The 26,932-nt window shown below is 37.6% G+C and overlaps 1 protein-coding gene across 1 annotated transcript in view; it reads right to left on the minus strand.

Moving 5' to 3' along the window:
* The window catches only part of ARSB (arylsulfatase B), a 67,550-nt gene that overhangs the window by 15,854 nt on the left and 24,764 nt on the right, over nt 1–26,932 (minus strand). Inside the window, exons 5-6 of the mRNA XM_037373735.1 lie at nt 17,822–18,065; nt 8,958–9,028 (exon numbers count right to left, since the gene is read on the minus strand). Of these exons, the coding sequence (XP_037229632.1) occupies nt 8,958–9,028; nt 17,822–18,065 (315 nt within the window). The remainder of the gene's footprint in view (nt 1–8,957; nt 9,029–17,821; nt 18,066–26,932) is intronic.

A 26,932-nucleotide genomic window follows, 5' to 3' on the forward strand; every position in this document is an offset into this window, starting at 1 on the left:
ATGGTTACTTCTAGGCCTTCCACAGTGCTATGGACCACTGTTGTTACTGATGGTCTCTACTGCAGAAGACAACTCTTCTTACTAGAAAGAAAATGTTACATATTTTTTGAAAGGGCTCAAAGTCATATGAAGCACCTTCTTCCATCTACACTTCTACCTCCTCACACAGGTAAAGACAATTAATTTTTGCTTTTCTTCTCAGCCTTTTAAAGGCAACAGTTTTTTCCTTCATGACTATAATGAATAAAAGAAATTACATATTCTACAGTGTTTCTAAATGATAGCTCCTTTGTCAGTACTAGCCCTTTGAAAGTGGTGATCTTTCCATTTCAGTTATATCTGTATAATCTTTGTCTTTGCTCATCCTCACTTATAAGGCACATTTTTGAAGTTGCACATGTGTTTGCAGGTCTGATGCCTTAATTAACATGAGTCTATGAAAATGTTCCAGAAGAAAGGACAAGCTTGCTACACTTGCTTTGAAATGTGGATGGCTCTATGGGCTAACAAGGCCTTTGCATATATGTACTTTCAACTGATTTCTCTTTTTTTGAACTGTGATGTATGGAGCGATTCCTTCACCTCAACAAGGAATCTCTGAAAATGTCAAGGGCTCTCCCAGCCTATACTGTGATAATGAATTACTGAAAAAATAAGGGGCTTTGCTATTTCAACGAGGAAAGACATTTTGTGACCTTTTGATGCTTTATGGCAATAATGAGTTTTCTACAAAACTCTGAGTCTTTCTGTTACTTTATTCAAAGAAAAAAAACATTTGAGGAATGGCCATGACCTTAACCTTGGAAGAATGAATAGAATACTGATCTGGAAGAAACAGATGAACCCTGAGACACCATAACACCCTACCATCATGTTGACAAAGCTCAAGGCTGTGCCATAGACAAACTCACCCAGTAAAGCTCACCTATCTTAATTCACTTAGTTGAACACCATGAACATACAGAATCACTATTACACCTTTTAATTTCAGTTTTCTCATTGCAGTGTTTGATTCCAAAGGAAAGATTTATACTAGAATATCATGCTCAGTCTCTTACCTTTCAAAATGCATGCTCTTCTTAATTTCAACAAGAGTAAGCATACCAAAATACTCTCATCCCTGTTTCAAAGTATTCACCTTGACTTTTACAACAGATTGTATCTTTACAAAAAAACCCACCACACAAACAATTGAGTAAAATCCAGAATTACTCATAGTAGTAAAAATGCCTGTGAACATCCACAGGGTGAATTATTACATTCTTATAAAATCACAGAATAAAAAAAATATAATGTAGTTCTACATAAGAGCAAACATTAATACAGCCTGCAAGGTCAAACATCACAATATGACAGTAAAAGGAGACCCTTGACTTCCACTTTTGATGGAAAAATAAGAATAAAAATATTCAAAGTCTTTTGAACTGAATGGGAAAATATTTATGAATTGTTGAAGACATCAAAGACCATGTTAAGATGGCCTTATGTGTGAAATATCCAAATCCCACTTGCATCACTGTAAGGTGGCACTGTTCAAGTCAAAAATAACAGAGCCTGACTCTAACACCCTGTGCACAATTAAAACTTTAAGGTTTCCAGCTCAGAGATATTCAATTTGAAAAAATTAATCTAACATTTATGTCAAGACCTGCATAAAAATATAAAATATTACTGTTATGTTCACATAAGTATAGGATATAAGGAAGCATAAAAAACAAGCAGTACTGAGGGATTTCTGAATTCCAGTCGTGATACTGCATTAGACACTTTATCAAGTGACTTAACATTTCTAAATTCTAAAAAAGATTATCTACATCCCAAAGGAAACATGGAGATTAGTATTTATGAGGCTCACCAAAGGTACAATCCCTATATACTTAGTATTTAATACTGCAGTGATGGATGATTCACACTGACATGCAGGCAGGCTAAGAGCCAAGGCAACCACAGGCCAAACGTACCAACAGCAAGAGTTACACCCCAGAAACTTCATATAGCTGACAGCCAAAAGAAAAACAGCACTCATGTCTGATGTGAATGGCAGCTGAGCTGGCTGGAACAGCCATCTCCCATAACAGAGTGGAGCTAAGCTCTGCCCAGACTGTCAGACCAGCATGAAAAGCACTGTGTGAAGTGGTTGAGGACCACGCACAGCTCTAAGGTCAGATGTTGGCAACGCCTGCCTTATAAACCTAGACCGGGTCATTGCAATGTATGATTTTCTTATAATAAAAAGATGACAGAGTCCAGATGGGAGCATGCATATGTATAATTTTGTAGAGAAATGGAAATTTGCAGAAGCAAAGAATGCATCTGTCTTTTTCCCCATATTTGACCATTCTCCCATTCCAGCTGTCACTATGTAAGATCAGTCAGCTGACCATATTGGTTGCTTTTCTGCACATTCTTGACTCTGAACATCTGGGACTTAGCCTGGCACACACATGGAGTATATTTATCCCATTCAAAGCCCACACAAAGCATGCTCATCCATGCATACCTGCATCTTCTGCTACCACTGAATAACTCCATTGCTGGGGACTGTTTTTTCACCTTCTTTTTTTTTTCCTAAATAATTCTAAACCAGCTAGATCAGCTAGATTATCAGTAATAAAACTGGGGAAGAAATCACTTCTGGCTTGCAAAGTCTCAGGAATCATCTTTCACATGGGCAAAATAAGTAATAAATGGGGCCTAAAGGAGCCTAGAGTGTCTATTCCTTAACCAAGATGGATTATTCTGGTGTATGTATGAATATAACATATAATGCTACAGTCATTATAATGCAATTTTAATGCCCATGAATGATACATCAGTCCCAGAACGGAAATGTTGTAATATGTCATACGTTCATTCTGCATATAGCAGATATAGCCCCTTATAAGCAATCATTTATTTTGGCAATTAGTAGCACAATATACAAGGTAATGCCTTTTTTTCAAATGTCAAGGAGAGCAATGTAAAGTTTGATTAATTTTGCTCAAGGCAAATAAAAGTTTGGAAAAAAAAACGGAAAAAGTTTTTACAAGTTCTCTGTCTTGGTTGTCTGCCTCTATGAATAGATATCTTCAAAATAAATTGACTACAATTAGTAGCCTACAATTTTATTATGCCTTTGAAGTTTCAGTTTATGGTTATGTCTGGAATTTTAAATGAAGGTAAAAGTTTTTTCAGCCTAAAACAGCCCCACCCAACAACATATTTATTTTGAATACATCTTTGTAATTTAAAGATGACTCAAATTCTTTTTGAAGAGAAAGTGATGCTACAAGTGTAGTCTGGAAGATTTTATGAAATTCACTAAATTTAATTAATAAATTTAGCAAGTCAGATTTAAAAAAATGCAGTGTGTACTGATAGATTCTGATTAACAGCTCTGAATTAAAGGGTACTTTTCCTTTCACCATGTCATTTAGTCCTGATTCTCAAACTAAAATTACCTGCTGTGGGATATGAAGTTTCAATACTGCTTCAAGACAGGCCATCTAGCCATGACTGTGTGGTCAGAAATATGTTTGGTTTAGCAGTTAGGGGAATTTAGACTTAAATCCAGTTGTTTTTTAATTCAGCTGAATCACCAAAACTTGATGAAATGCCATAAGGCTGTCTAAAAGAAAGCAGATCTTTCACAATGGAAGAGCTGACGTCAGCTGCACAGCTGCCAAACCATCAACAACTTGGTGGTTTTTTTAAAGACAAAGTCACAAAAATGGCAAAGCATTTTTCTTTCTTCTTCCTTGCAATGCATGTAAATCAGATTTTCTATTTTTGCAACTTTTAAGTTACTTTATGCATTTTATTTGCACTTTCTTAACCTATAAATTACAGAGAAAATTACACTCTGTTTCAACGTAATTTTAGCTTTCTGGTTTTAATTTTCCTAGTATACTATCAAACTCTTAAAACAACAGAAAATGTGAATGTTTCAGACCCAAACCTGGAGGACTGTAGATCTTTCATACCAGTGTCCTGCTATTACATAATTGCAAACTCTCTAATAGATTACAGATCTACACTGAGACTCAGCAACTGAGACATATAGTCATAACTTTTGAAAATCATCAATAGGGTGATGAAGAAACATCCAGAAAGACAAAAGTGATGCCTTTTAGCAAGGAGGGAAAAGAGCAAGCACCTCTGAGGAGCCTCGGTCTCACTCCATCTGCAGAGCTCACCAGACTGGTTTAGTGCAGCCAAGGTCCAACCAGAAGATGTGGTTCCCCATTCCTTCCCCCTTAGGCTCTGGCTCCAGGTGCAGCCAGATAATGCTAGGAGGGTTGTCTCTCCCTCTGCTTCCCCATCTTCAACCGCACAGCCCTCCTCACCTTGCACTACCTCTGGCATCCATCAGCCCCTTCAATGAGCAGATTCAACCCACCCGACAGAGGAAAACCAGACAAGCAAGTTGGATCGGTCCAGTGCCATAATTGTTGCAAAATAAGCATCAGGAGTGTGTGTCTAAGAATGGGGAGGGGAGGAAGCACATTCCCAGCAGAAACCTGCTGGATCACTTCATCATGTATTATGAAACAGAAACCTCAGGGTTTAATTTCAGAGCCAACAGAATCAGTCTCACCTGTCCCCCCAAAATTCCTTCTAGTCCCATCCCATGTGCCAAAATGAGCTTTTGGCTATAAAACATATATTGGAAGGGAAAAAAAAAAAAAGAAACAACCAAAACCCAAAACCATATTATTAAAATCTGAATCAAGGTCCTGATCTAGTTCAAAGCCTGGCTCTGCAAGTAGTTTTGGTGACCCTGGGAGTGGTGGTGGAGCACTGTGGGAGACAGGATCTCCTCCTTGGTAGCAGCAGTGACCTACCTACACTAGCTTAAACTCCCTAAAACTACTGCCTCTGGCTGAGGTTCCCCAGTGGCCAGAGCTGATCTCAGCTGCTGGGTCCTGCAGCCAGTCCCTCCACCTGCCACCAGCCACACATTCCCCCCTGCTCCTAGTCATACAGCTACGGGACAAGTTGATTTGGCTGGCTGATGTGGTAGAAACAAAGGTTTCTTTCCCCTCCTCTTTCCCCCTGTCACCCAGAATAGTCTGAAGGTTGATCTGGTAGAAGACTCATGTTGTTGGCACATGATTTCCAGATGCAACCCAAGAGAAGGAGGAAAGAATGGGAGATAGGGAGAGGACAGGCTGGCCATCTTGGCAATAGTTTGCCACCAGACTGGCTTCATTATAAAGACTGCAACCCACCCCACTCCTCAACCTAGTTTTTTGGAGGTCCCACCCTAGTTTTTCACTCCACCACTTCCTCTGTTACACCACCGCAACTGTTGTAGGTCTGCATTGCAAACAAGTTCAGTTCATTGAGAGAAAAGATTGTTTTCAACCCTGACCACTCCACTGGGCAGTCAGGGACAGGAACCCTTTTATTAGCACTGCAGACAACAAGTGAGAAATTACAGTCTAAAACACATCGATACGTTTCAGACCTTCAGACTGGGAAGGTTTATATTTGAATGATGAAAGTCTGCCCTCTGAGAGAGAAGACAGTTACTTGAAAGAGTCAATGAAATAAGACCTGATAGCATTTTTTTTGTAAAATGGAACTGCAGACAAAATGTTTACAGTGTTTTCCCCCTTACACTGTTCAGTATTAACAATAGGAGGGAAGTACAGTACTTCGATAAAAGACTACTATAGGGCTATAGCATTTACCATTGGGCATGAGGTCCTGAAAAAAGGTAAGTAGATTAACCAGATTTGCTGGAGTAGCCCTTGCTGATGCCTAGGGGTTAGAAACCAGTGCTCAGTCTGAGAACTTGGAAAGCTGTATCATGTTACCCCAGAATCAGCAAACATGCAGGTCACGATCAGTTCTAAAAGACCACAGAGGCAAAGATGTAGTTAGCTCTGTAATCAAGATAGCATGTCCTACCTTTAACTTAACATTCTGTTGAATACTTGGCTGTAACAGTTGATACTAAATTAATTAATGTCTTTTGCACAAGGTCTTCCCTGAAGGAATGCTTATTTTGGTGTAAAAAAACAGAACAAAGCTCAGTTCCCTATTTCAGTGAAAAAAAGATATTAATTGCCTGAGATATCCCGTTATTCATGCTACTAAAAACACATAGTATCAGTTTATTCAGAGACAAAAATAAATGCATCCACTAAATAAAAATATTACTCTAAAAGAGTGTATACTTTATATATGCTATAAGCATAGACTATGCTAAAAGAGCATATACAATATACAACAAGAGTTCAGGAGAACCTGCACTGAGTGCAAGTACAACAGTAACTAATGACCTGTGTCTGCACAACTACAACAGTACAGCGTCTTCCTTAGTAATACTATGATCAGAACTTGTCTGATCATCCACAACATCCTGGAAGTTTTTCTGGTTATGTTTAACAGTATCTTGAGATTTAATTTCCTCTTTGCTCTTCACAGTACTCTGCAAACCCAAAGATCTTCTAGTCACTATTTTACTTTCTAATTCAATTTCTACAAATAAGAAAGTACTAGTATAATATGAATACTTCATCTGACACAAGATGATTTATGTGATGTGATTTTTTTTAAGTGGACTAGGACAAGATGGACATAAAGAAGGCAAAAGACTACACAGGAAGTGAGAAAGAACCCAACAAAATATACATACATATATTTTAGCATTGTAGGAAAACTGTACTCTCATTTTAAAACAGTTAGGACAAGGACGCAATAAACAGTCAAAGAAAGATCAGAACTCTATAGAGTGACACAGTTTAACACTTTGGTGCTAGGAAGACTGTATAGGCAGTTTATTTTAAGTTGCTTTTCTTTTTAAAACATGAAGAGAGCCATGGTCGCTGAAAATATGAAAGTACTTATATATTCCAAGCTTTGTGTCTCCCTAATCTAGCCATAATAGAGACACCAACATAATTTATCTGGATCCTAATTTTGAACTTATTATTCAGTTTGCACAAATGAAAAATGGACACTAAGTAGAAATCAGCTGAGTTACATATATAAATTACTTCTAATAACTCAGATCGCTAAATAGAAATTCTAATCCTTATATGACATAGCATAATTTCACTAGCTGGGTCAAACTCAGAATCATAATATGATGACTCATCCTCCAAAGCACAAAACCATTCCAACTTCCAGTTAACTTGTAAGGAAGTGAGCATGTTATGACAATAGATGAATTACAAAGAAAGCTGGATTTCTTGTCCCCAACACTGGACTATAAATTAACATGCTCTGTTGCATTAGAAACAGCACATTAATAAAAAGAACAAGGATCTGAAAAAGCACAGTTTAATGTGTATTTAGTCATGTATAACTGCGATACATCTTGTCAAACCCATCAGAAATACAATTACCTACTCTCAAATCCTTTAAGAATGGTATTGTAAAATCAAAACTAGGCAAAATGTAAGGTATACTAATTTGGAGGTCAACTTTACCTGTTCCTGACCAAATGTGCTTGAAGGAGAAAGTAAAACAGGTGGCACAAAGTAACCTGACAAAACTATATGCCTTTGCTGAGAAGAGACAGGGAAACCCTATACAGCACGTAAGGACATGTGGCTGAAGATTTACATTTCTGCTTTTAATTACTTCAGTTTTGAAAGGTACATAAAAATATGGCAAATTTACAGGCATGCATACCCCTTTGTGATGCTTAGAAGTGACACCTCATTCAGCGTACAAGCTCCACTTACTACAGCTGCTGCTCATCTGCCCCGCTCCTTGCCCTCATTGTGTGTAATGCACACAGAAAGTAAGGACATGCTACATGTAGCAAACAGTGAAGTATCATCAGAGTATGCCATCATGGCATAAGCAATATGGCAAAGTATTTCTTACACTTCGGTTCCTGAAAACCTCCTGTGCTCACCTCCCTTCTATTTACACCAAGAATTTGCCTACTCAGACACCTCCACTGAGCTCAATCACTGCAGTTCCCACAAGGAAAAGATGGTCTCTGAAGTATGCCTGAGAATACCACATCAGGGCATAACATTGTACAGGAATGCTACGACTCACTGAGCATCCTTTGAAGAGAAATTGGAGTAGCTACACCTTAATTCCATCAGTATGTAGCAATTAGCTGCAGGCAGTGCTGTCCAGCCAGCACTGAACAGGCACAACATTGCTTCTTCTGAGAAAAGCATCACAGAACCAGATGTGTATTGCTGAAGGCCACCTTACCCCCTTTCCATCCAGTTACTACAGCACAATGTGTACCTATCGTGCAGGCAACAGATCACTGTCCCCACTGCGCTACTTCTCCTCTGCCTGAGTTTACTTCTTCATGTAATAAAATACAGAAATGCTAGAAAAACACTGGAAAGGACCTGTTCCAATAATCTGTACAAAAAAAATCTCTGCTTGAGAGGTTTGTAGTCCTTAGCAAATTCATAATGTTGAATCATAAAACAGATAGTGCTCAGAGAGCTGTAGAATTGGCAAACTTAAGCTCCAGTTCATGAGATTATAGCATTAAAGATCCAAACTATGTGACTATGGAACAAAAGCAATCACAAGGCTTGGAACCACTCAGCTTCTCACAAACTCCATTTGCAATGTCATATTATATAGATGTATCAAGATATGTTAGGGACAGCTGTTCATTCAGAGCTACCTGTCAACGGGAAGCACTGAAGATAGGGTTTGCAGGGCTTTTTGGCAGTGTGCTTCCCTGCGCACCTCAGGCACATGGCTGTTCCTCAACATTTCCATGTCCCAAAGTGCTTTAAGTCATTATCCAGCAGTGCTTCAGAGCTCTCTGAAATAGGAAGCAAGTGTTGATCCTGATTCAGCACACAGCACCTGGGGGATGCTGCTTCTGTATTTTAAAGCTATTTACTTAAAAGCAGAAGGCATCCTACTGAATTTTGTTTCACCTAGAAGGAAATACTTCACTTAAGGAAAACAAGGAGTGTTCAGAACATCCACTGTGTGTTTCATGAGTCTTGAAAAATCCGTAGCATACTCACATGGGAAGTCATCCACAAACATGGGGTCTATGTTATGCAGCAGTTCCACTCTGGGGGAAGGTCTTCCTTCACTAGGAGAGATTTCAAAATGAAATGTTAATTTCCTTCTGCAGCTCATTATGATTCTGCATGTTTTATTTTAAGGCTTTTTGTCATCCTGATACAGAATGAGCTCATAACTATAAACTAATTGCTATCAACTTTAACCTGAATGCTCTTTTCCAGCCTAGTAGCAACAGGTTTTGCCCCCATCAGCCTTCCCTGACCTCACTGCTGTTTACTGGGATTATTCGTAAGTTTACAGAGTATAGATAGACGTATTGGGACTGCCTGAGCCCCATAGCAGCCCTCCTAGGGCTATGCTTTTTGAAAGGTGGTGATAACACACCGGGGTTCTGGCTGCTGCTGAGCAGCGCTCACCCAGCATTAAAGGCTGTCTCTCCAACCTCACCAGCAGGCTGTGGGTGGGCAAGATCTTGGGAGAGGACATAGTCAGGACAGCTGACCCAAAGTGACCAGTGGGATATTCCGTACCACATGACGTATGCTCAGACATAAAAGCTAAGAGAAAGGAGGAGGAAGGGTGGGCATGTGTTATTTACAATGTTTGTCTTCTGTAGCAACTGCTACAGGTACTGAAGCCCTGCTTCCTGGGAAAGTGGCCAAACACTGACTGCTGATGGGAAGTAGAGAATAACATCTTGTTTGCTTCTGTGTGCGTGGCTTTTGCTGTTGCTTCATTAAACTGCCTTTATCTTGACCTACAAGGGGTTTTTCCATCTTATTTTCTCCACCCTCTGTTCTACTGAGGAGAGGAGTGATACAGTGGCTTGGTGGGCACCTGGCATCCAACCAAGGTCAACCCACCAAAACAGAATTGGCCCTACCAAAGCAGGGTTTTACAGTAATCAACTTTAAAAATCAATTTTCACAACATAGGCTGGCATGGCACTTGCTATGCTCTCTGCATACCTGAACCAGTGCTAAAAGCATTTTGGCTAGGTGCCTCAAAAAACACAAAAGGCATTGGCTACCCCTCAAGAAACCCACCTCTGATTTGTATTTGAGGTCACAAGGATTATTTAATACTCTGAACCTTCTTGTGCGGGGAAAAGAAAATCATTTCTCTTTTCCTAGCCATTGGCTACATAGGTATGGAATGAGCCTTTGAACTCACTCATAAATTTTCTGAGTTCAGTAAATCCCAGTCCTAAAAAACTGAGTAAAAGAAACTTACTCCTTATGAAAGGCAATGTGAGTAGGAAGACATAATTAGAAAGAACCTTGGCTACATCATGACACAACAATATCTTATTATTTGAGCACAAACCTAACACGATTTTTTAGAAATTTCCAAAAACCTTAAATTCTTTTCTTTGTTAAGGAGCTTCATTTGAGACTAAAAAATTCAACTAGAACATCTAAACTATTTGACATTAAGAATAAAAAAAATCATAAATAATAATAAAAAGGTAATATAAATCTTAGTGGAAACCTACAAAATAACTGTGATTTTAATATAAAAAACACAAAATACAAAATTACACAATATTTACCTGTAATTGAAAATATTCTGTAACAACTGATTAAAATGAATATTGTTATATTCCATTTTTAAAATAATTTCTGGATAGTACACATTTTGAATAAGTAGAAAACTAACAAGGAGGATTGGACGAAAGATTAAAGGAATACAGGTAATACAGCCTTCCAATTAATACAGAGGAAGAAAAATAATTAACCTACAGTGTTAGTAATTCAGTGTATAAAAACTGCCATAAAAATGTTTTGCCCAAAGTATGCGTGAAATGTTAACCACCCCTAATATCTACAGTTATCACACTCTTAACTAAGGAATTCCTGGCCTTATTTAACCAAATTTTATCTTCATTTAAATAGATTCTTACTGTCTCTGGGTGCTCCATTTACAGCAGTGGTCAAGTGTGCCTTTCACCGTCTGTTCACAGGTAACAGTAACATGAACCAGTTAGCACAAGTTAAACCAGGATGCAAATTTATAGCATGTGAATGATTCTGTAGTAACTACTTGAGGACATATTCTTATTTTGCAGTTTCTGAACAGTATCTACATTTTTCAGAATCCTTTTAAAAGAATGCAAACGTCAGAGCTATGCTAAATAATCTAGTATCTTCCACCAGGGTCAAATACAGAAGAAAGAAGTAACTGACTCTGTGCGCTTCTCCTGTTTTTACACCCAATATTCATAAGTACCATGGTAGGTAGAAAGTCAAAACTGAGGATATTCATGCTGTTCGAGCTGACTAGTATTACTACCATATCATCAAAGGTAATTTCCTTTATGGCTTTTAATGTGGAGAGTGGATACTGCACACTAAATATGGCTATGAATGTTATCGCACAGCTAGTAGAACACAGAATGTAAAGATGACACCTGCATTAATATTTTTCATGCTGCAGTTGTCATTTTTATTGAATCCTTTTTTTTTTCTGGGACAGAATATTGGTACTAGCAACTTGGAAACATGGTTTATATATAATCACGAGAGACACTCCCTGAAGCTTATGGCATTACTGCATTAAGCTCTGTAGCACTATTAATTGGTTCTGACCTGTTTGTTCGGTTCGGGTGTTACTCCAGTAATTCTGTTGCACACAGCACAGGGGTTTATAACCAGCAGATGTTGTTCACAAAACAATAGCCAGAGAAAAGATGGTGGCATTGTACGTTGAAGAAAGTGGCCGGCTGACAGTAAAAGCTATCAGGAAGAAAGACACAATGTCCAGGGGACAACAAGTAGAGAATTTACACTTGTAGCTGAGTTCCCTTTCCCTGTGCTCCCTTCCATTTATGGAGCTCCATGCTGACCTTAGTCCCTGCAAAAGATACACAGCCTCAGCAACAGATTCACCTTGGCAGATGTTCTGCCAAGGATATTTTGCATCAGGAACATAGTCTGACCAACAGAGCTAGAATAAGTAAGCAGTAAGATTCTCTAGGGAATCCTGCTTTTGTGTTTTAGTAGCTTCCAGTGTAACCATATCTTGCAGTGCTCTAATTTTGGAATATTTATTTTTTACTCTAATATTCTAATATGCTGCTCCTCTCCCTAAAAATAAAGAACTTATTCTTTTGTTTGGTTATTATTCTACCATGTCTGACTGACTATTTAATTAAGCAGCTAAAGGTATTGTTTTGTAAAAAAAGTCCCCTATGTAAGAACATTTTGATGAAAGTATATGGACAAACTTCAGAGTTGGTATGAGAATCAGCTAGTTTATGCTGAGATATGAGATACGTCACTCTATCTTCTGCTTTGCAATCTTTTTAAAACATACAGAAAGATCTATTACTATTTAGTGAACGTGAACAAACATCTACATGACATCTTTCACTTTTATTGTTGTTGTTAAATAGGCAGAAGTTGTCCTTGGGAAGGAATCCAAGGTTTTTCAGGATAAATATGTTTATCTTGCACAAAAATATCCTCAGTGTCACTTAGCAGTATCTAAGCCTTTATAACCTTGCCCTATATTGTGTTTCTCGCGGTCATATCAGTACATGCTTTCCTGAAATAATTGTATTTCAGACATGCTGGAAATAAATACTATTCTCAGCTTTAGACTGCTCTTTTTTCAGCATTAATTCATACCACAACAATGAAAATTTTTTCAAACAGGTGTTTAATTCCTAAAATGAATGTAACCATTTGGTACATAAGAACTAAAATTGATCTTGCTTCATTTACCCCATCCAATCAATTCTGATATTTCCAACATTACAAAACTATAAACCTGAAATTTTCCCTGCAAAATGTATGCGTAAAACCTGAAAGCCTATGCTTGCTAACAAGCTTTGAATAAATATTAGTTATTTTGACGGCATTCTGTCCTGAAACTCTCAATGCCTATCATACTGCTTCATGTGCTCCACTATGTGGTTTTCCATTTCTCTGTTAAAGCAAAATAAAATCCTTTTTTCTGAGCACAGGCATACCAGATCTTCAGTACTTGAAACCAAAATATGTATCAAAATAATATATTAATCAGGCAAAATTTCTACATAAGGAAAATAATTTTGCCTAGTGTCTCAATTTCAATAGAGTAGCAAGCATCTTGAGAACAGATGTTTCTTAGAAATGCAAGGGCCTTTTGAAACACACTTGGAAGCATGCAGTACAGTTTATATTCCTTGACTGGCTGTACTTTAGTATTGTTTTCTATTAATTGTTCTTGGTAATCTCCATTACTATTTTTCTAAAATATATTAGTGATATTATCACTGTATTTTCAGAAATAATTTCTAACATGTACATTGTTTTAGAGGTTTCAGCTATATTGTAGTGTTACTCATGGCAATCTAAGGCATTAAAAAATACGATTCATGTAGAAGGTTTATACCTGAGATCGGAATGGTCTGATAGATGTCCAAAAATGGGTTGGTACAGTGATAGCATCCTAAGTTATTTTTTAAAGATATTAGAGATATTAAAGGGAAAGTTAAATTTCATTCCAAAGGTGCTTGGAGGAAAATAAAATTTCAGGAACTACTGGTTCAAAGATACACTGCAGCAAAAGTTTGCATGCAAAAGGTTTTTTTGGTGGCCTACAATATTTTACTGTTGAAAAATGTGAAAAAAAGTTATCAAAAAGGCCAAGACTAGTATGAATGGAGAAAGACTGGGAAGATCTGCATGTGGAAACAACAGCATGAACACAAAGCAGACAAAGGTTTCTCATAACGGCCTGTGTTAACAATGTCCAGATTAGCAGGTCAGCAAGACCCCAACACATCTAAGCCAGTTTCACAGGACAGGGACATCAGGACACAAAAGTCATGGCACTTGGTGACTCACAGAGGTGGAGGACAGAGAAGCAGCACCAAAAGGGTACAAGGCGGCACAACCAGAAACTGTGAATGGTTACCAACCTCAGAATAACACAGAAGGTATTACAAGAACTTCAGAAGCTGGAGTTCCCGCACCTCAGCACCATCACAAGAGATCCTACACCCAACATCTTGCCACAAGCATCGTGGTGCCTGGCTGCCAAATGGATGGCTTGAAAACCCCTACCCTGGTGCAGGGCTCCTGGGCAGGCTCCTTTAGACACACACACACCTTTTGGTGAGTGAGTGTCAGACTGTGAGAGTGCAGCAAAGCCTGCTTTATTTCCGTTTCTAGTTTAAATAAAATCACATTCCTCTTCTATTAGGTCTCTCATTGATACAATGTTGCAACAGTATTTCCTACACTACTAGGTCAGTAGATCAGTTTGGAAAGAGCAGACAAGCTTTTGAGTTCAAAGTCCCTGTCAAAGAGCTTTTAAGTAGCATGCAAATTTTTACCTTAGAAAAGAAGTTTAAGCAATGAGAGCAAGAACATTCTGTTTCCTCAGTTTCATGCACTGTATGAAAGAACCTTATAGTAACCTAAAAAGAATGCAAAAGAACGTATTTTTGTCCACAAGAAATGTGCTCCTGAACATTTTTTCGTCCTCCTAAACATCTTCGCTCCTAACCATTAACTTTCTTCTGGTTCTTCAAGTCAAAATTAAGTAGAGGAGGCATGAAATGAACAGTAGGATACACATTTACAGCACTTCTATTTACTACAAAAACTTATTAATCAGTGTTATGTTAATGTAATTACTAATTTGGACTACCAAACATGGCATAAATTTCATTTTGGTCTAGTATCTCAGAATTTATACTTAGGATTTCAAAATCTATATCTAACATCTACATTAGCTATATTGTGATCTATATTAAAATTATGTATTTTATATATTTTCTAAATTATATAATTTATATTTGTTATTATATATTATATATACTTTTCATATAATATATATTAAAATATATCGTATCTATATTTACATAAATACCATATTAACAACACATCCTTTAAATACTGATCATTTATAAACAGATATCAGACAGATACCAGAATGGATCCAATAATTTTGTGACTTCTGAGAGTATATGCATTGTCCCATATATTCTTTTGAATACCTAAATCAGGTTCCAAATGTATAACCCTTTTCCTTTTGATTATGAACATATGAAACAGTAGGCTCAGGACTGAAGTCCATGGAAAAAAATAAATCACAAGTATATGCAGCTATTTGTATTAGACTGGACTGAAAAAATACAGATGTAACACTGATTGGTTATTAATTTCCTTTCTTCAAATGAGGTAGAATCTTAGCAAATTATAATTTCACTCATTATGAGCCATCTGGTCCAAGAAAAGCAATATATCTGAACTTTCCATCAGACGTCACCAAAAGGGCACTGTGCCTTCATTGTTTGCTATCCAATATTCAAGTGACCTTTTGAGTTATGATCATGAAATTTAATACATTCATTTCTCCTGATTACATGAGAAGATCATGTGAAATTTGACATTTTAGCTGCAAGGTCAGCCAAAGAGCAGCCTGACAATTCACAAAAACTGACTTTTTTCCTCTCCATTGGTGGTCACCTACTCCATAGCAGTGCCACTGAACACCGCATTCAGTCCCTCCACAAAGAGAGAAGGTTCACAGGCCAGGAGCATGCAGGGGATGCACAGCTGTACCTGTCCTTCCCCACAAACAATTCTCCTGCTGAATAACCTGATCTGAGAAGCCTATAACAAGGAATACCTGGTTGAAACTAAACTTGAAGTAGACAGGAATTCTAGTAGCTGGAAGAGAAGTCTGTGGTTTAGGAGTAGCCCAGGATCTTGCTGATGCTGTTTTCCCACAGTAACAGCAGCACGTAAACCATTTTACTTTCTCTGGCTGGCTGGGAGTCTCCATTCCTTCCTGGCAGTTAATGGTCCCTGCCCTCAATTATACACATCCTTATCTTCTTCCACTTGGAAAAGAGCCACACAGTATACCTGGGCACCAGCCCATGAGCTTTCAGCAAACTCCAGCTAGGACAGAAAATTATCCCATAACTCCCAAGAAACAGAGGCAGCACTAAGAAAGAAATCAAAGTTAGCAGTTTCAGTACAGGTAATCCTACTAAAGGTACAAATAAAACGATTCTAAACTCAAGAAATAGGGTCTGGTTTGGGGAGAGGAGGGCAGGGGTGCAAGACTGGGTTGGGGTTTTTCTTTTTGACTTCAGGGTCTATATAGGGCTAAACAGAGACAGGTAGATAAACTCAGCTCTGCCTGCTGTAGTTTCTCAGTTTCAATTCTTAATCCCTAACCCACTTGTTTAGGAATTAATGCTGGTAATTCACAGTATAGGATGCTGAGACACAAAAAAATCAGTACTTATTTTAATGCACTCTGTAGAATATTGCAAAAAATTGAGCAATTACTACATAAATAGCTACATTTCTTCTGCAAGCTGGGTGGAAACCCTGGGAAAGAGACAAAAGGTTATAACACACTAATATAACATTGTATGACTGCTATAAAAACAGAACAAAGACTACCAAAAGAAACAAAACACTCATTCTCAAATGAACAGCAGGTAGGAAATAGAATTGGTAGTCCTTTTTTTCTGCTTTACCAGTATTAAACTTCCCATCCTACATGATTCTTATGTGCATTAAAACAATATTCGAAGTCCTACTAACATAAATATAATTTCTAAGAACACGGACAATAGGATTTAGCCCCATCAATGTATACATTACATGCAGCATAGCAGAGGAAGAAACAAAGTAATATAAACCAGTGCCACCATGTAATTTTTGCAAAACCTAGTGTTGGTCACAGAAGTTTAAAATTCTGCAGAAACTCGGGTTTTAAGGACTTTGTAATACATTTTAGTAGAAGAAAAGCTTTGAAAGATAAGAACTGACTGAGTGTAAGCCTTGACTGAAGATATCACAAAGGGGCAACACCAGAGTTTTTTCTGACTGTTTGTTCCAGTGAAAAAATCACCTTTACCAGTTAATAATTATTAAATTTATTCTTTTAGATTCTATTCTACTTACTCTGCTGAGCCCAAAGCTCCAGTAATAAGCACATATTCAGATGTGCCCAGAGCCTGCAGTATCCAGCATTTGTGATACTATTTTATTATTCTTTTCCAGAAGAAAAATGTACAGGATTTAACTCATTTTTCTTTGAATGCACAGAAGACTCTCCATTAACTGAACTAATGGGGTTTGGGATATCTCAGTTAATGGAGACAGCATGAGAGGTGCACAGTCAGACAGAGACGAGTAAAAGTCATTAGCTTGGTCTCAGTGTCAGCCCAGCTGGAGCTAAGCTGCTGCTTTTTTCCAGCCATCTAAGCATCCTCCTGAGTGCTCCAGCTTGCTTAAATCAGGCCCAACATCATGGCCTCTCAGGAACCAAGTCGGGTCTACTTTTGTACTCAATCTCACAGGCGTGTTGAGACACTAGGCAGCATGATACGGACCTGTTCAAATGGATACACTCTGAGCCAGCCTGACAGGTCCCGTAGTGAGCAAACAAACCATCAAAGTGAAATCCATGCTCAGTGAGTTTAATGTTTGCACAGATTTCCCACAAGTCCAATTCCAGGCGCATACTGCAGAGACACTCAACTGGGATCTGTAGAGAGCAGGACTGGGTCCATAAAATTTACTAACTTGTACTCCGTGCTGTGCAACATCAGTTAACATACTTCTGGATCACAGAGTGTTTCTGAAAAAGTATACCATGTTTACAAAGAAATTCAACATACCAAGTTAAAGCTGTATGGCAGTTCTGCATCTGTGGTCAGTATTAATTTGCAACCTGGATAATTCTCTCACACATAGCAAAGACAACTGCACTCATACCTTCCCTCTATTCAGGGAAAGTAAGATGTAATATTTCCCTGCACCTTGCTCCAGTTCTGTTCTCTGGGCTCATTAAATTCTTCCCATACCAGAATGCTAACTTAATGATATGACATGCACGTTACCTGATAGCTTTCCAAACATCAAAGCCATCCAAAGGCTTAGTGCCATTGATATGTCCTCCAGCAAGGTGCACCAGCGTAGGCAGCCAGTCAGAGATATGGATGAGTTCATGACTTTCTACACCTTTTTGTTTCAGCAAAGGACTTGCAACAAAGCCTACTCCTCTCACTCCTCCTTCCCAGAGGGTCCATTTTCTTCCTCTCAGTGGCCAGTTATTCCCACCAGCCAAAGTCTGTCCTCCATTATCTGGAAAAAAAGTCATTAAGAGGAACTATTGGCAAGAAGGAAACGGAAAAATCCTCATCACAACATTTATTCAATCATTTAAAAAAATACTTTCACAATATTGGTGTGTCATGCAAGTACTTGCATAGTGCTGTTAAGTGCTCATACAACATGTCACATGTTCAAAGCATGTAACAAGCATATGTTGATTCTTGCCAGAGTCTTAAAAATTACTACAATGAAAAGTTACTGCTAGGTAGAAGTTATACCATCACACAAGCCAATGATTTAGCAAGCCTTCGTTAAGAGCAACCTCTGATGTTGATTCTAAAAATCATTAGACATCCAAAGCTTCCAGAATCAAAGACTTCAAAAACTTAGTTCCAACCATTTCACAGGCACCAGGAAGAGTTGCTATCAATGCATCATTAGTACTCAGAACACACTGTTTTCCAAAGTGGTATGGTATAGTTATAACGGAAAACTGTTATTCTAGTGTACAGGAGAGCACGCATAGTCCCAGTTTAGAACTATTTTTTCCCTAGATTTTTAGGCAGCCATATTGATTTGTAATGTCACACAGGACAGACAGCTTTGCAGGCAGAAGAAGAAAGCCCTAACAAAACGAGTTGAAACCAGTTAAAACAGTTGAAGTGACTCAGAAATATACCAGATTTATTGTGTTTGATGAGAACATGTAAGATCTTTACAGAAATAGTTGAGTTGTGACTACAGTAACTCAGAAACATCTACATGAATTAAAGATAGCTCAGGTATCTCTGGCCAAGCTTCCACACTTAGAATAAAATCCAGATTCCTGAAGTTAACAGAATTAATGATTCTGTGAAGTTACTTTTAGTACTGCTGTACAGTTTTCCTTGTTTGAATCTATTGTAAAGATCTTAGAAGAGTCATTGATGGCAATTCTTTCAAGCATAATTTTTCTGTATTTTAATGAGGTTGAAGTTCTTTCAAATACTAGTTGTTGAACTGACATTCACTGTAATTTGACAAGTTTACATTGTATTTTCTGATTTTAAAAATGGGAATTTGAAGAAGAAACAAGAAGTACAAGTCTCACACCTTAAAAAAGAACTTTACTGTAACCACAACACAATAAAATTATGTCCTTTCTATTTCATTAATTAGGGATGAATGTAAACCCCCGCTGTGAACATCGTTCTACTGTACACAGAAGACCCTTTTTGTTCTACGAAAGAATAAAGTAGTGCATGTCTCTGTGAAGATGTTAAAAGGTGGAAGCCTAAGCTAAATGAAGCACTTGTCAAAAACAGCGTGAGTTGAAAAGTGTTAAGAGTTCTGTGGGCCAGCTAGCTTCCAGTTGAGCTGCTTGTGTGCCCAATACTCTTCAGTCAAAAATAAATAAAAAGCTTTATTGTCTTCAATATGAAATGCAGGCAACGAAATATTAGCTACCAGTATTTCTCACACAATGTTGAGCAGTGAGATCTGCGAATTTAAGTAGTTGCCAGTTACAAAACCCAAAAACACTCCCCCCCAAAAAAAACAACAACAACAACAAAACCCAAAAAAAGGACTTTCAACAATTCCTTCTACTCTTAATGTAAACAGGAATTCCTGTCAGGGGTACTCACAGGACAGAGCTTTCAGTAGCTTTTAACCTTCGATGGTCTTAAGAGTAAAAGGTATCTTATCTACACTACATTAGAGCACAGTTTCAACATCCAGTGGGATCAATTCTTAAGTTATTCTTAATATGTTGAATGTCTTCCTTGTATCAGAGGTTACTTACTGTACATATCGGTTTAATTCTAGCACATAAGATATGAATATCAGCAACAAAGCAGCAAGGAAATTACAGTAGTAGACTGTCTTTTTGAAGAATATAGAGAGAAAAGTGTGCATTTCCGCCTGGGTTACAGTAAAATCTTTATTATATTTTTTCTTTACTTTCTGTAGTTGAGTTGAAGACATTCACGTTGTGCCAGTTTCATTACACAATAAATTCCCTGAGACAAGGAGTCTTTCTAACATATATCCTGTAAAAATTCATGTGTTGTATCAGCATTCAGACAATTTTTAAAAGGGGGATTTTTTTTTCTTGTTTTGATGACTTTTCTGATAATAAAAAAACCCCAACATATGAAACAAGTTTCATCCCACTTGACTTCTCATGTCCACACTGCTAGGACATTAGTATTTCCTTCTCCATTGGGAATTCACATTCAAAAGACCGTTTCTGCTTAGTTTCTTTACTGAGTTATCAAGAGAGTGTTGAATGAGGGAAAAGAATGGTTTCTGTTTTCTGTTTTGATTATTGAAGTTTATTTCCTTTCTAGGTAGGCAGAACAGAGCTGATGTGTCTCTGGCAGTTTATATGCAAGTGATACCATTTTCCAAAGTTAAAGACAATTACTTCTATATGGGCTAAAGCAGGTCTTCAAATACCAACAGTTGTTAAAGATGAGAAAGTTACATAATAAGGAAAGATCATAAGGGAGTCTTTGTTGGTGAAATATTAAGCTAATCACTAAATAATAAGGGGACACACACACACAGAGAGTAAACAAGAAGCCACTGATTGCATGAGGTGCAGACGTGGCAGAAAGGCATGCATGAACAACCACTGCAGGACTGTAACTGGTGTTCTAGTCAGTCTTACCTACCAGGGTACGTCTAGACAGCAAGAGACAAAATGGATACCTGCTCTGTGTGTGTTCAGATACTCTTCCCCTAACACACATAGAACTGATGCATGCTAAAAGCTTGGATGGGTCCAAAAAGCCACTGGAGAGTTAAAGATAAAAAAACCAAACAAAAAACCAACATCCTGATAGTTCTTACATTAAAAGACATTACCTCTGTCTCAGGAATTTCTTCAGCCACAAACTGTTGAAGATTTGAAAGTGTTCACATAATGTTTTGTGAAAGGCACAATGAGTCCCAATACCCAATACCCTTTCCTAGGCATCTGCTGCCAGGCATTGTCATAGCGAGGGCATGCTTGCCTGGACGGATCCTTTATCTGTGGAAGTACAGCCACTCTTATGTTCTCCCAATACTAACTCCTCACGCTATTTTAGCAAAGTTTCTCAAATATGGAACAAACTCCAAAGTCCATATAGAAACCCCCAACAGTTTAAAACACACAACACCCACCTAGGTAAGAGACAAACAGGATCCCTTTTGCTTCATGTTCTACACTGGCTTCATATCCAATTCTAAATCCCCTTGAAGACAGTATTTCCTGAACGATTTATTGACATTTTTGCAACTGTTTCTCTCCATGACTCATCCTAATACCTAATCTCAGCAGACAGTCTCCAGAGCAAAGCTTTTGGAATCAAGGTACATACAACTGGAGGCCCTGGCTTGTAACATTTCTTATTATTAAAGCTTCAGCTTTGCTACTTCAGCTGAAAACACAAGCCTCCCTCAAGCATGATACTTCAATTCTCTCTTTCCTCTACATGAACATCAAATGTGACTTTCATTAAAAATAATAGGGAAATAGTCTGGAAAATGTAGTGAGCGTATTTTTTCCTATCTGTAAGAACCATTTTTGTAATTACATCTTCATAATTTAGACTTCAGTAGTACCCACAACAAATTATGTGCATCAGAAAAATCATAAAACCAGCTTGTCCCTAAAAAAAGGATGAAAGGGGAGAGAATAAGGCTATATACTTAGAAATTATGGTACTTGGCATAAGCATTACCTAGCTAATTTTTATTCAGTTTTGTTTGCTTTCTTAAATGGAAGCATCATACCTTTTTGAAGAGCTTTGTTGTTTGGTTTGGCTTGCTTTGATATGTGTTTAGCTACCTTTATTTTCTCACAGTATTTTTATCACTCCAATCATTGTGTATTATTTAAGGAGGAAGGTACCAGGATGCTTTTTTGCCATTCTGACAGATTTTTTTTTCTACAAGCTGAAATTTGTGACAATGAAAGAGAACACTGTGGAGAGACGTTCTCGCATATACAAGAATGGGCTGAAACAGAGTTTGCAGTAGGCATTACCAACAACCACAAAAAATGCACAGAAGACCTATGCAGAGTAAATGGCAAAATGACGGAATAAAGGAGAGAGACAGAAGCATCCTGACTACTTTAAAATGTAGTTTCAGTCAAAGTTGTGCACCCTTGAACTAACATAAGCCTTGTAGACTATGGAGGAATCTTTATAATGTAGTAATTTTATCACAAACACCAATGATATACTGCACTGATTTGGGAAGAGATGTCATTCCTACCATGGAAGGGAAAGCAAAAATCCTAAAGAGAAAAGGAAGCTCATTGACAGTTGTAAGCACTTGGGATGGAGCCTGCAATAGTTAGATTGGAGGGAACCATGTGGTCACAGACAGAACAGTTTCTTAAGAGCAGTAAATACTTATGAGGGTCAGGAATTGGTCAAAAGAGTCCCTAAGTACAAAAGCTAGGCTCATCTCTAGTATCATTCTCTGCCAATTTACATGAATCATGTGAGTACCATAATTCTCTTTTAATTTTGTGTTGACTTCAGTATTGAAGGAGTAGGAATCTGATAAGATCTGAACATATCTTAAAAAAAACCCCACACCACCCCCACCCCCCAGATTGCCACACTGAATAATTTCACTGGAACAGATACTAATAAAATTCATAGGTCTAACCCCACCCATCCACCCCCAAACCCAGTGTAGTTCTTCCAAACCCAAAACACCACCACAGTTTATGTTACTTTCTCCATACCAGTGTATCTGTGGGACATGTATCCTGATAACACAGACTGATAAAAAGCTCTCCAGATGAAATAACTTTTGTCTTCAAAATAGTCATGCACAGTACCCTAACCCCTTGAATACTTTTTAAAGTACTGGCAAAGCTGACCCTCAGTAAATACCATGTATTGCTATAGCAAAATAAAATTTTGAAGTGAGAACTTTTGTTTTCTGTTTTAATTAAAATATCTGCAAAGAAATCAAATGTTTTACTTCTAACTCTAGCAACTACCCAAACATGCCTTTAAGAAAAAAAAAAAATCTTAGACGGCTATTTCTACATTCTCTCACTCTCTTACACCTATTTAAATCCAATCACTTTCTCACCCATCTTAAAGTCTATGCAAAGCTGTTAACATTAAGATACTTTAATGGAGCAAGTAGAAAGATAGTACCTCCCTCGCAAAAGATTTTGGATGAAAACAGGACACATTTCCCACATAGAAAATCAGTTCAGAAAAACAGATTTTTAAAATCTATTTAATTCAATAAAAACCTTTCAACATAAGCAAAAGAAAAGCAAAGCAAACCTTGTGCATTTGAATATACCTTTTAAAATGAAGGCCAATGTTTTTTTCTCACAAACATCTGCTTTTGTAATTCATATTCATTGTCATATACATGAGAAAGGGCTTAATTTGTTAAATCTGTCATTTGTAAACTGTAAAAGATGTTTTGCAGGAGTTCTTAAAGGAATCAATAAACAAAACTAAACAGAGAGGCCCTTCAGTTTCTCCCAAACACTTCTCTGAAGTGTTGCCAGCTGCCAAACATTTTGACTAGGGCAGTATATATATGCAGTGATGTGGGATGTAGGTAACTAGTAAACAGTTTAATGACTAAAACCTCTTTGAAGAGCAGTTGGACAAAACAAAAAAACAACAACACACCCAGCAATAAAACAATTCTGAGAGCAATAACTAGTAAAGCACATATGGATTCAAGTCTTCAGAGGGACTTAGGTTTACTGAATTACCCTGGAACTGAAGCAACAGTCTGCTTCATACTACAGAGATAACCCACACTGAACTGTGGGAAAAACTTCATGTGGGATTTATACCTCATTAGACAACAGAAAAACGAAACAGGCAGAAGTGTTTGTCTTAAGAATGAACTCTGACAAATATCCTTCCCAGGATCATAACTATCTCTCACCTGTGCGCATTCCTTGCTAAGGCAAGTCCACAGTGGTTACTGAACTAGGGGGCAATATTAACAGCATTAATAGATGTCTCAAATCTTCACATACCAGAGCTCACTCCTCTGAAAAATTGTTCAAATTGATCAACAGGCTCAAAAGTTATTTTGGGAAAAGAAATTAAATTGAGGCATGTCCTGTTAATACTGCATAAAGCCAGTTTTCTAGGAAAGTAAGCTTAATCTCCCCCAGTTGTACAAAAAAATTATTGCCTATGTAGTGAAATGAAAAACTTATTTCAAAAGCTATAGAGAGCTTTGTGCTTATTTTTTGGATGGTAGGGGAAGAAAACATTTTCCAAAGAGCACTTAAGTACAGTATGGCCAACACACTTTCTTCAGCATGTGGACAAGTGGCTCAAGCAACTTCCCTTCTGCAACTTCTACTACCTGCACCTGCTGTCTTAGCAGCTTCTGCTCAAGATGTTGCCCCACGTTAATGCGCTAGAGGTACTATCTTCTCTGAAAATAGGCCAGAAACTGGTCTTTGCTTTAAAGATTTCCCTCACTGCTTTTTCACCAGCTCTTACACAGTACTGAAGTGGGTAAGCAAAACATGGTAAATAATATATAAAATGAGTTTGCATTTTTTTCAAAAGCAACAGCAGTGTGCCTCATTGTATAGCTGCTTATTTACTTCTAAAACTGGATCTTGTTTCAATTATACTATAGAAAAGTAACTTTTTTTTTTTTTTTTTTAACAGGGCATCCTTTTTATGTCTCCCTTGTGACCACTCAGGTTGCTGCATGCTTCTTATGACCACAACAGAGCTACACCCTGCAGTCTCGTTGACATGCCAGGCAAATCGTTCTAGACAAGTGCCTTGGAGAGGGCTTCCTGGAATTTCTCCACAGATTCATCCAGGACTGTATTTGGTGCTGTTATTAAGCAGTTTTAACTTCAGTACTTCTTTTCAATCTTTGTATTTTCTGAGTTCAAATGAGGATCTACCCATAAAGTCTCCTTACAAAAAAAAAAAAAAAAAAGAAAAAAAAGAAAGAAAAAACCCACCCTTGCTGCCTACATTGAGTGTGCAAATTGTGTTAGACAGTGAGAATACTCACAAAAATATGCAGCATTTACATACACTGTCCTTAACTTCTATTTATCCTCAACCTTCCATCCTCATAAGATGATAAACCCAGAGAGTTCAAGTTTGTGATACGTATTATACAACCTTGGTTAAATGGCAGAACTGTCATCCTAAGTATGTCCCCTAGTAATCCTAATCATCACGGTAAGTTTAACAACTGTTTACAGCATTTGTGGAACAAAGACTGATCCAAGAATACGGAAAATATTTACAACAGTAACTCTGGAAAGTACAGCAGCAATTAATTACTTCCTATAAGAAAAATAATAGTCTTTAACGGAAAATTAAAAAAATTCCAAACCCTCTTTCAGCACAGCAATCCAACAGGATAAGTACTTCTGGGCTGTTTTAGGTTGTATATCTTACAGCACAACAAATTATGCCTAAAAAAATTTAGCAAAACAAAAGACCAAAACTGCGTGATATCACACAGACACACACACATACAATCAACATGCAAAAAATTTTATGATAATGAGGTTAATAAATTTAAATACAGAACATCTCTTGGCTATCTAGGTTTATTTTTAAAACTAGCCATCCAGAAGTTTAACAGATATGTGTGTACATAAGTTGCATATCCACAGAGAAAGAAAGAAAGAACCAACCAAAATTTAAAGGAAGTATTCAATTAGGAATCAGTTTAAATAATAATAATAAAAAAAACCAACAAACCAAACAAAGAGAGAGAAAAAAAGTAAAGTACCGTGTGCCAAGAAAGTCTTTGACTATACAACCACTTTTTTATCCTATTCAGAACACAGCACAAAGAAAGCATTTGAAGTAATGTATCTGCAAGTGGAAAGTAAGAAGAAACTTAAATTTAAGCATCTAGGATCATGTAAATACAATCAGATATCTCAACTCAAATCACTAATCATTTACCATATACTAGTGCTTAATAACTTTAACCAACCCTTAGAGTCTGTAAAGATCTAGCCTAACATTTCTGGCTCTTGGCTACAAACACCAAGGTCTCTTTTTTTCCTTAAAACAGTCACAAAATACTTGCCAAATACTCTTACTGTATCTACTTTACATTTCAAATCCAACATTGGCATGCCCTAGCTTTTTTTCTCTTTTACACCTGTGCTTAAGCTCCTACTTTTTTGAATTGATGAATTTCTCTGAGGCTCCAAAAGAAAACTCCCATACCCTTTAATTTCTCCTCATGGGCCCCTGCAGTAAGCTGATCTAGCACACATCCGTCTGATATGTAAACCATGCCAAGCTCTGTTTGAAAGGTTTGTCTAAAACCACATGGTATTTTTTCAAGTAAGTACCGACCAGAAAAAAAACTAACTCTGAATTATTTTATAATGCAGGTTTGGGCATTTCAATATGTTATCAAATTAAAGCACCTTCAAAATAATGAGAAAAGGAACCTTTTAAGCTTCTGCTACTCCTGAAACTAGAGGCTGCCAACATACTAAAGCCATCAGCTGCACATCATCTAGCACGAAATAGGTGCACAAAACATTTGAAGGGGAAATAGGGTCAATAATAACTCTTGGCACTTGTTCCAGTTTCTTGCTTCTGATTAAGAGATTAATTGCTTTGTGAAGGTGAGAGTGAAAGTAGGGTGGCTTCTCTATGCTAAAAGGAACGACAAGGCCCCTCCTATACACTCCCTCTTTCCATTCAAAAGCAGCGCTGCAGATGCAACTCAGAAGACTGTCTAGTTTCCAGCTGCATCCCCCCCTCTCTCCCTACCAAACAGAGGAGATATGTCCATATGGTAGGCAGACACTCAATAAAAGGAGGACTGACAAATGACCACAAGTATGCTGGGAAGCACTGCATTTCAAGCATTAAGTTTTCTAAGTGCAGAGACTGTCCAATAGCTGG

Source organism: Falco rusticolus, chromosome Z (assembly GCF_015220075.1).
Source record: "Falco rusticolus isolate bFalRus1 chromosome Z, bFalRus1.pri, whole genome shotgun sequence".
NCBI lineage: Eukaryota > Metazoa > Chordata > Aves > Falconiformes > Falconidae > Falco > Falco rusticolus.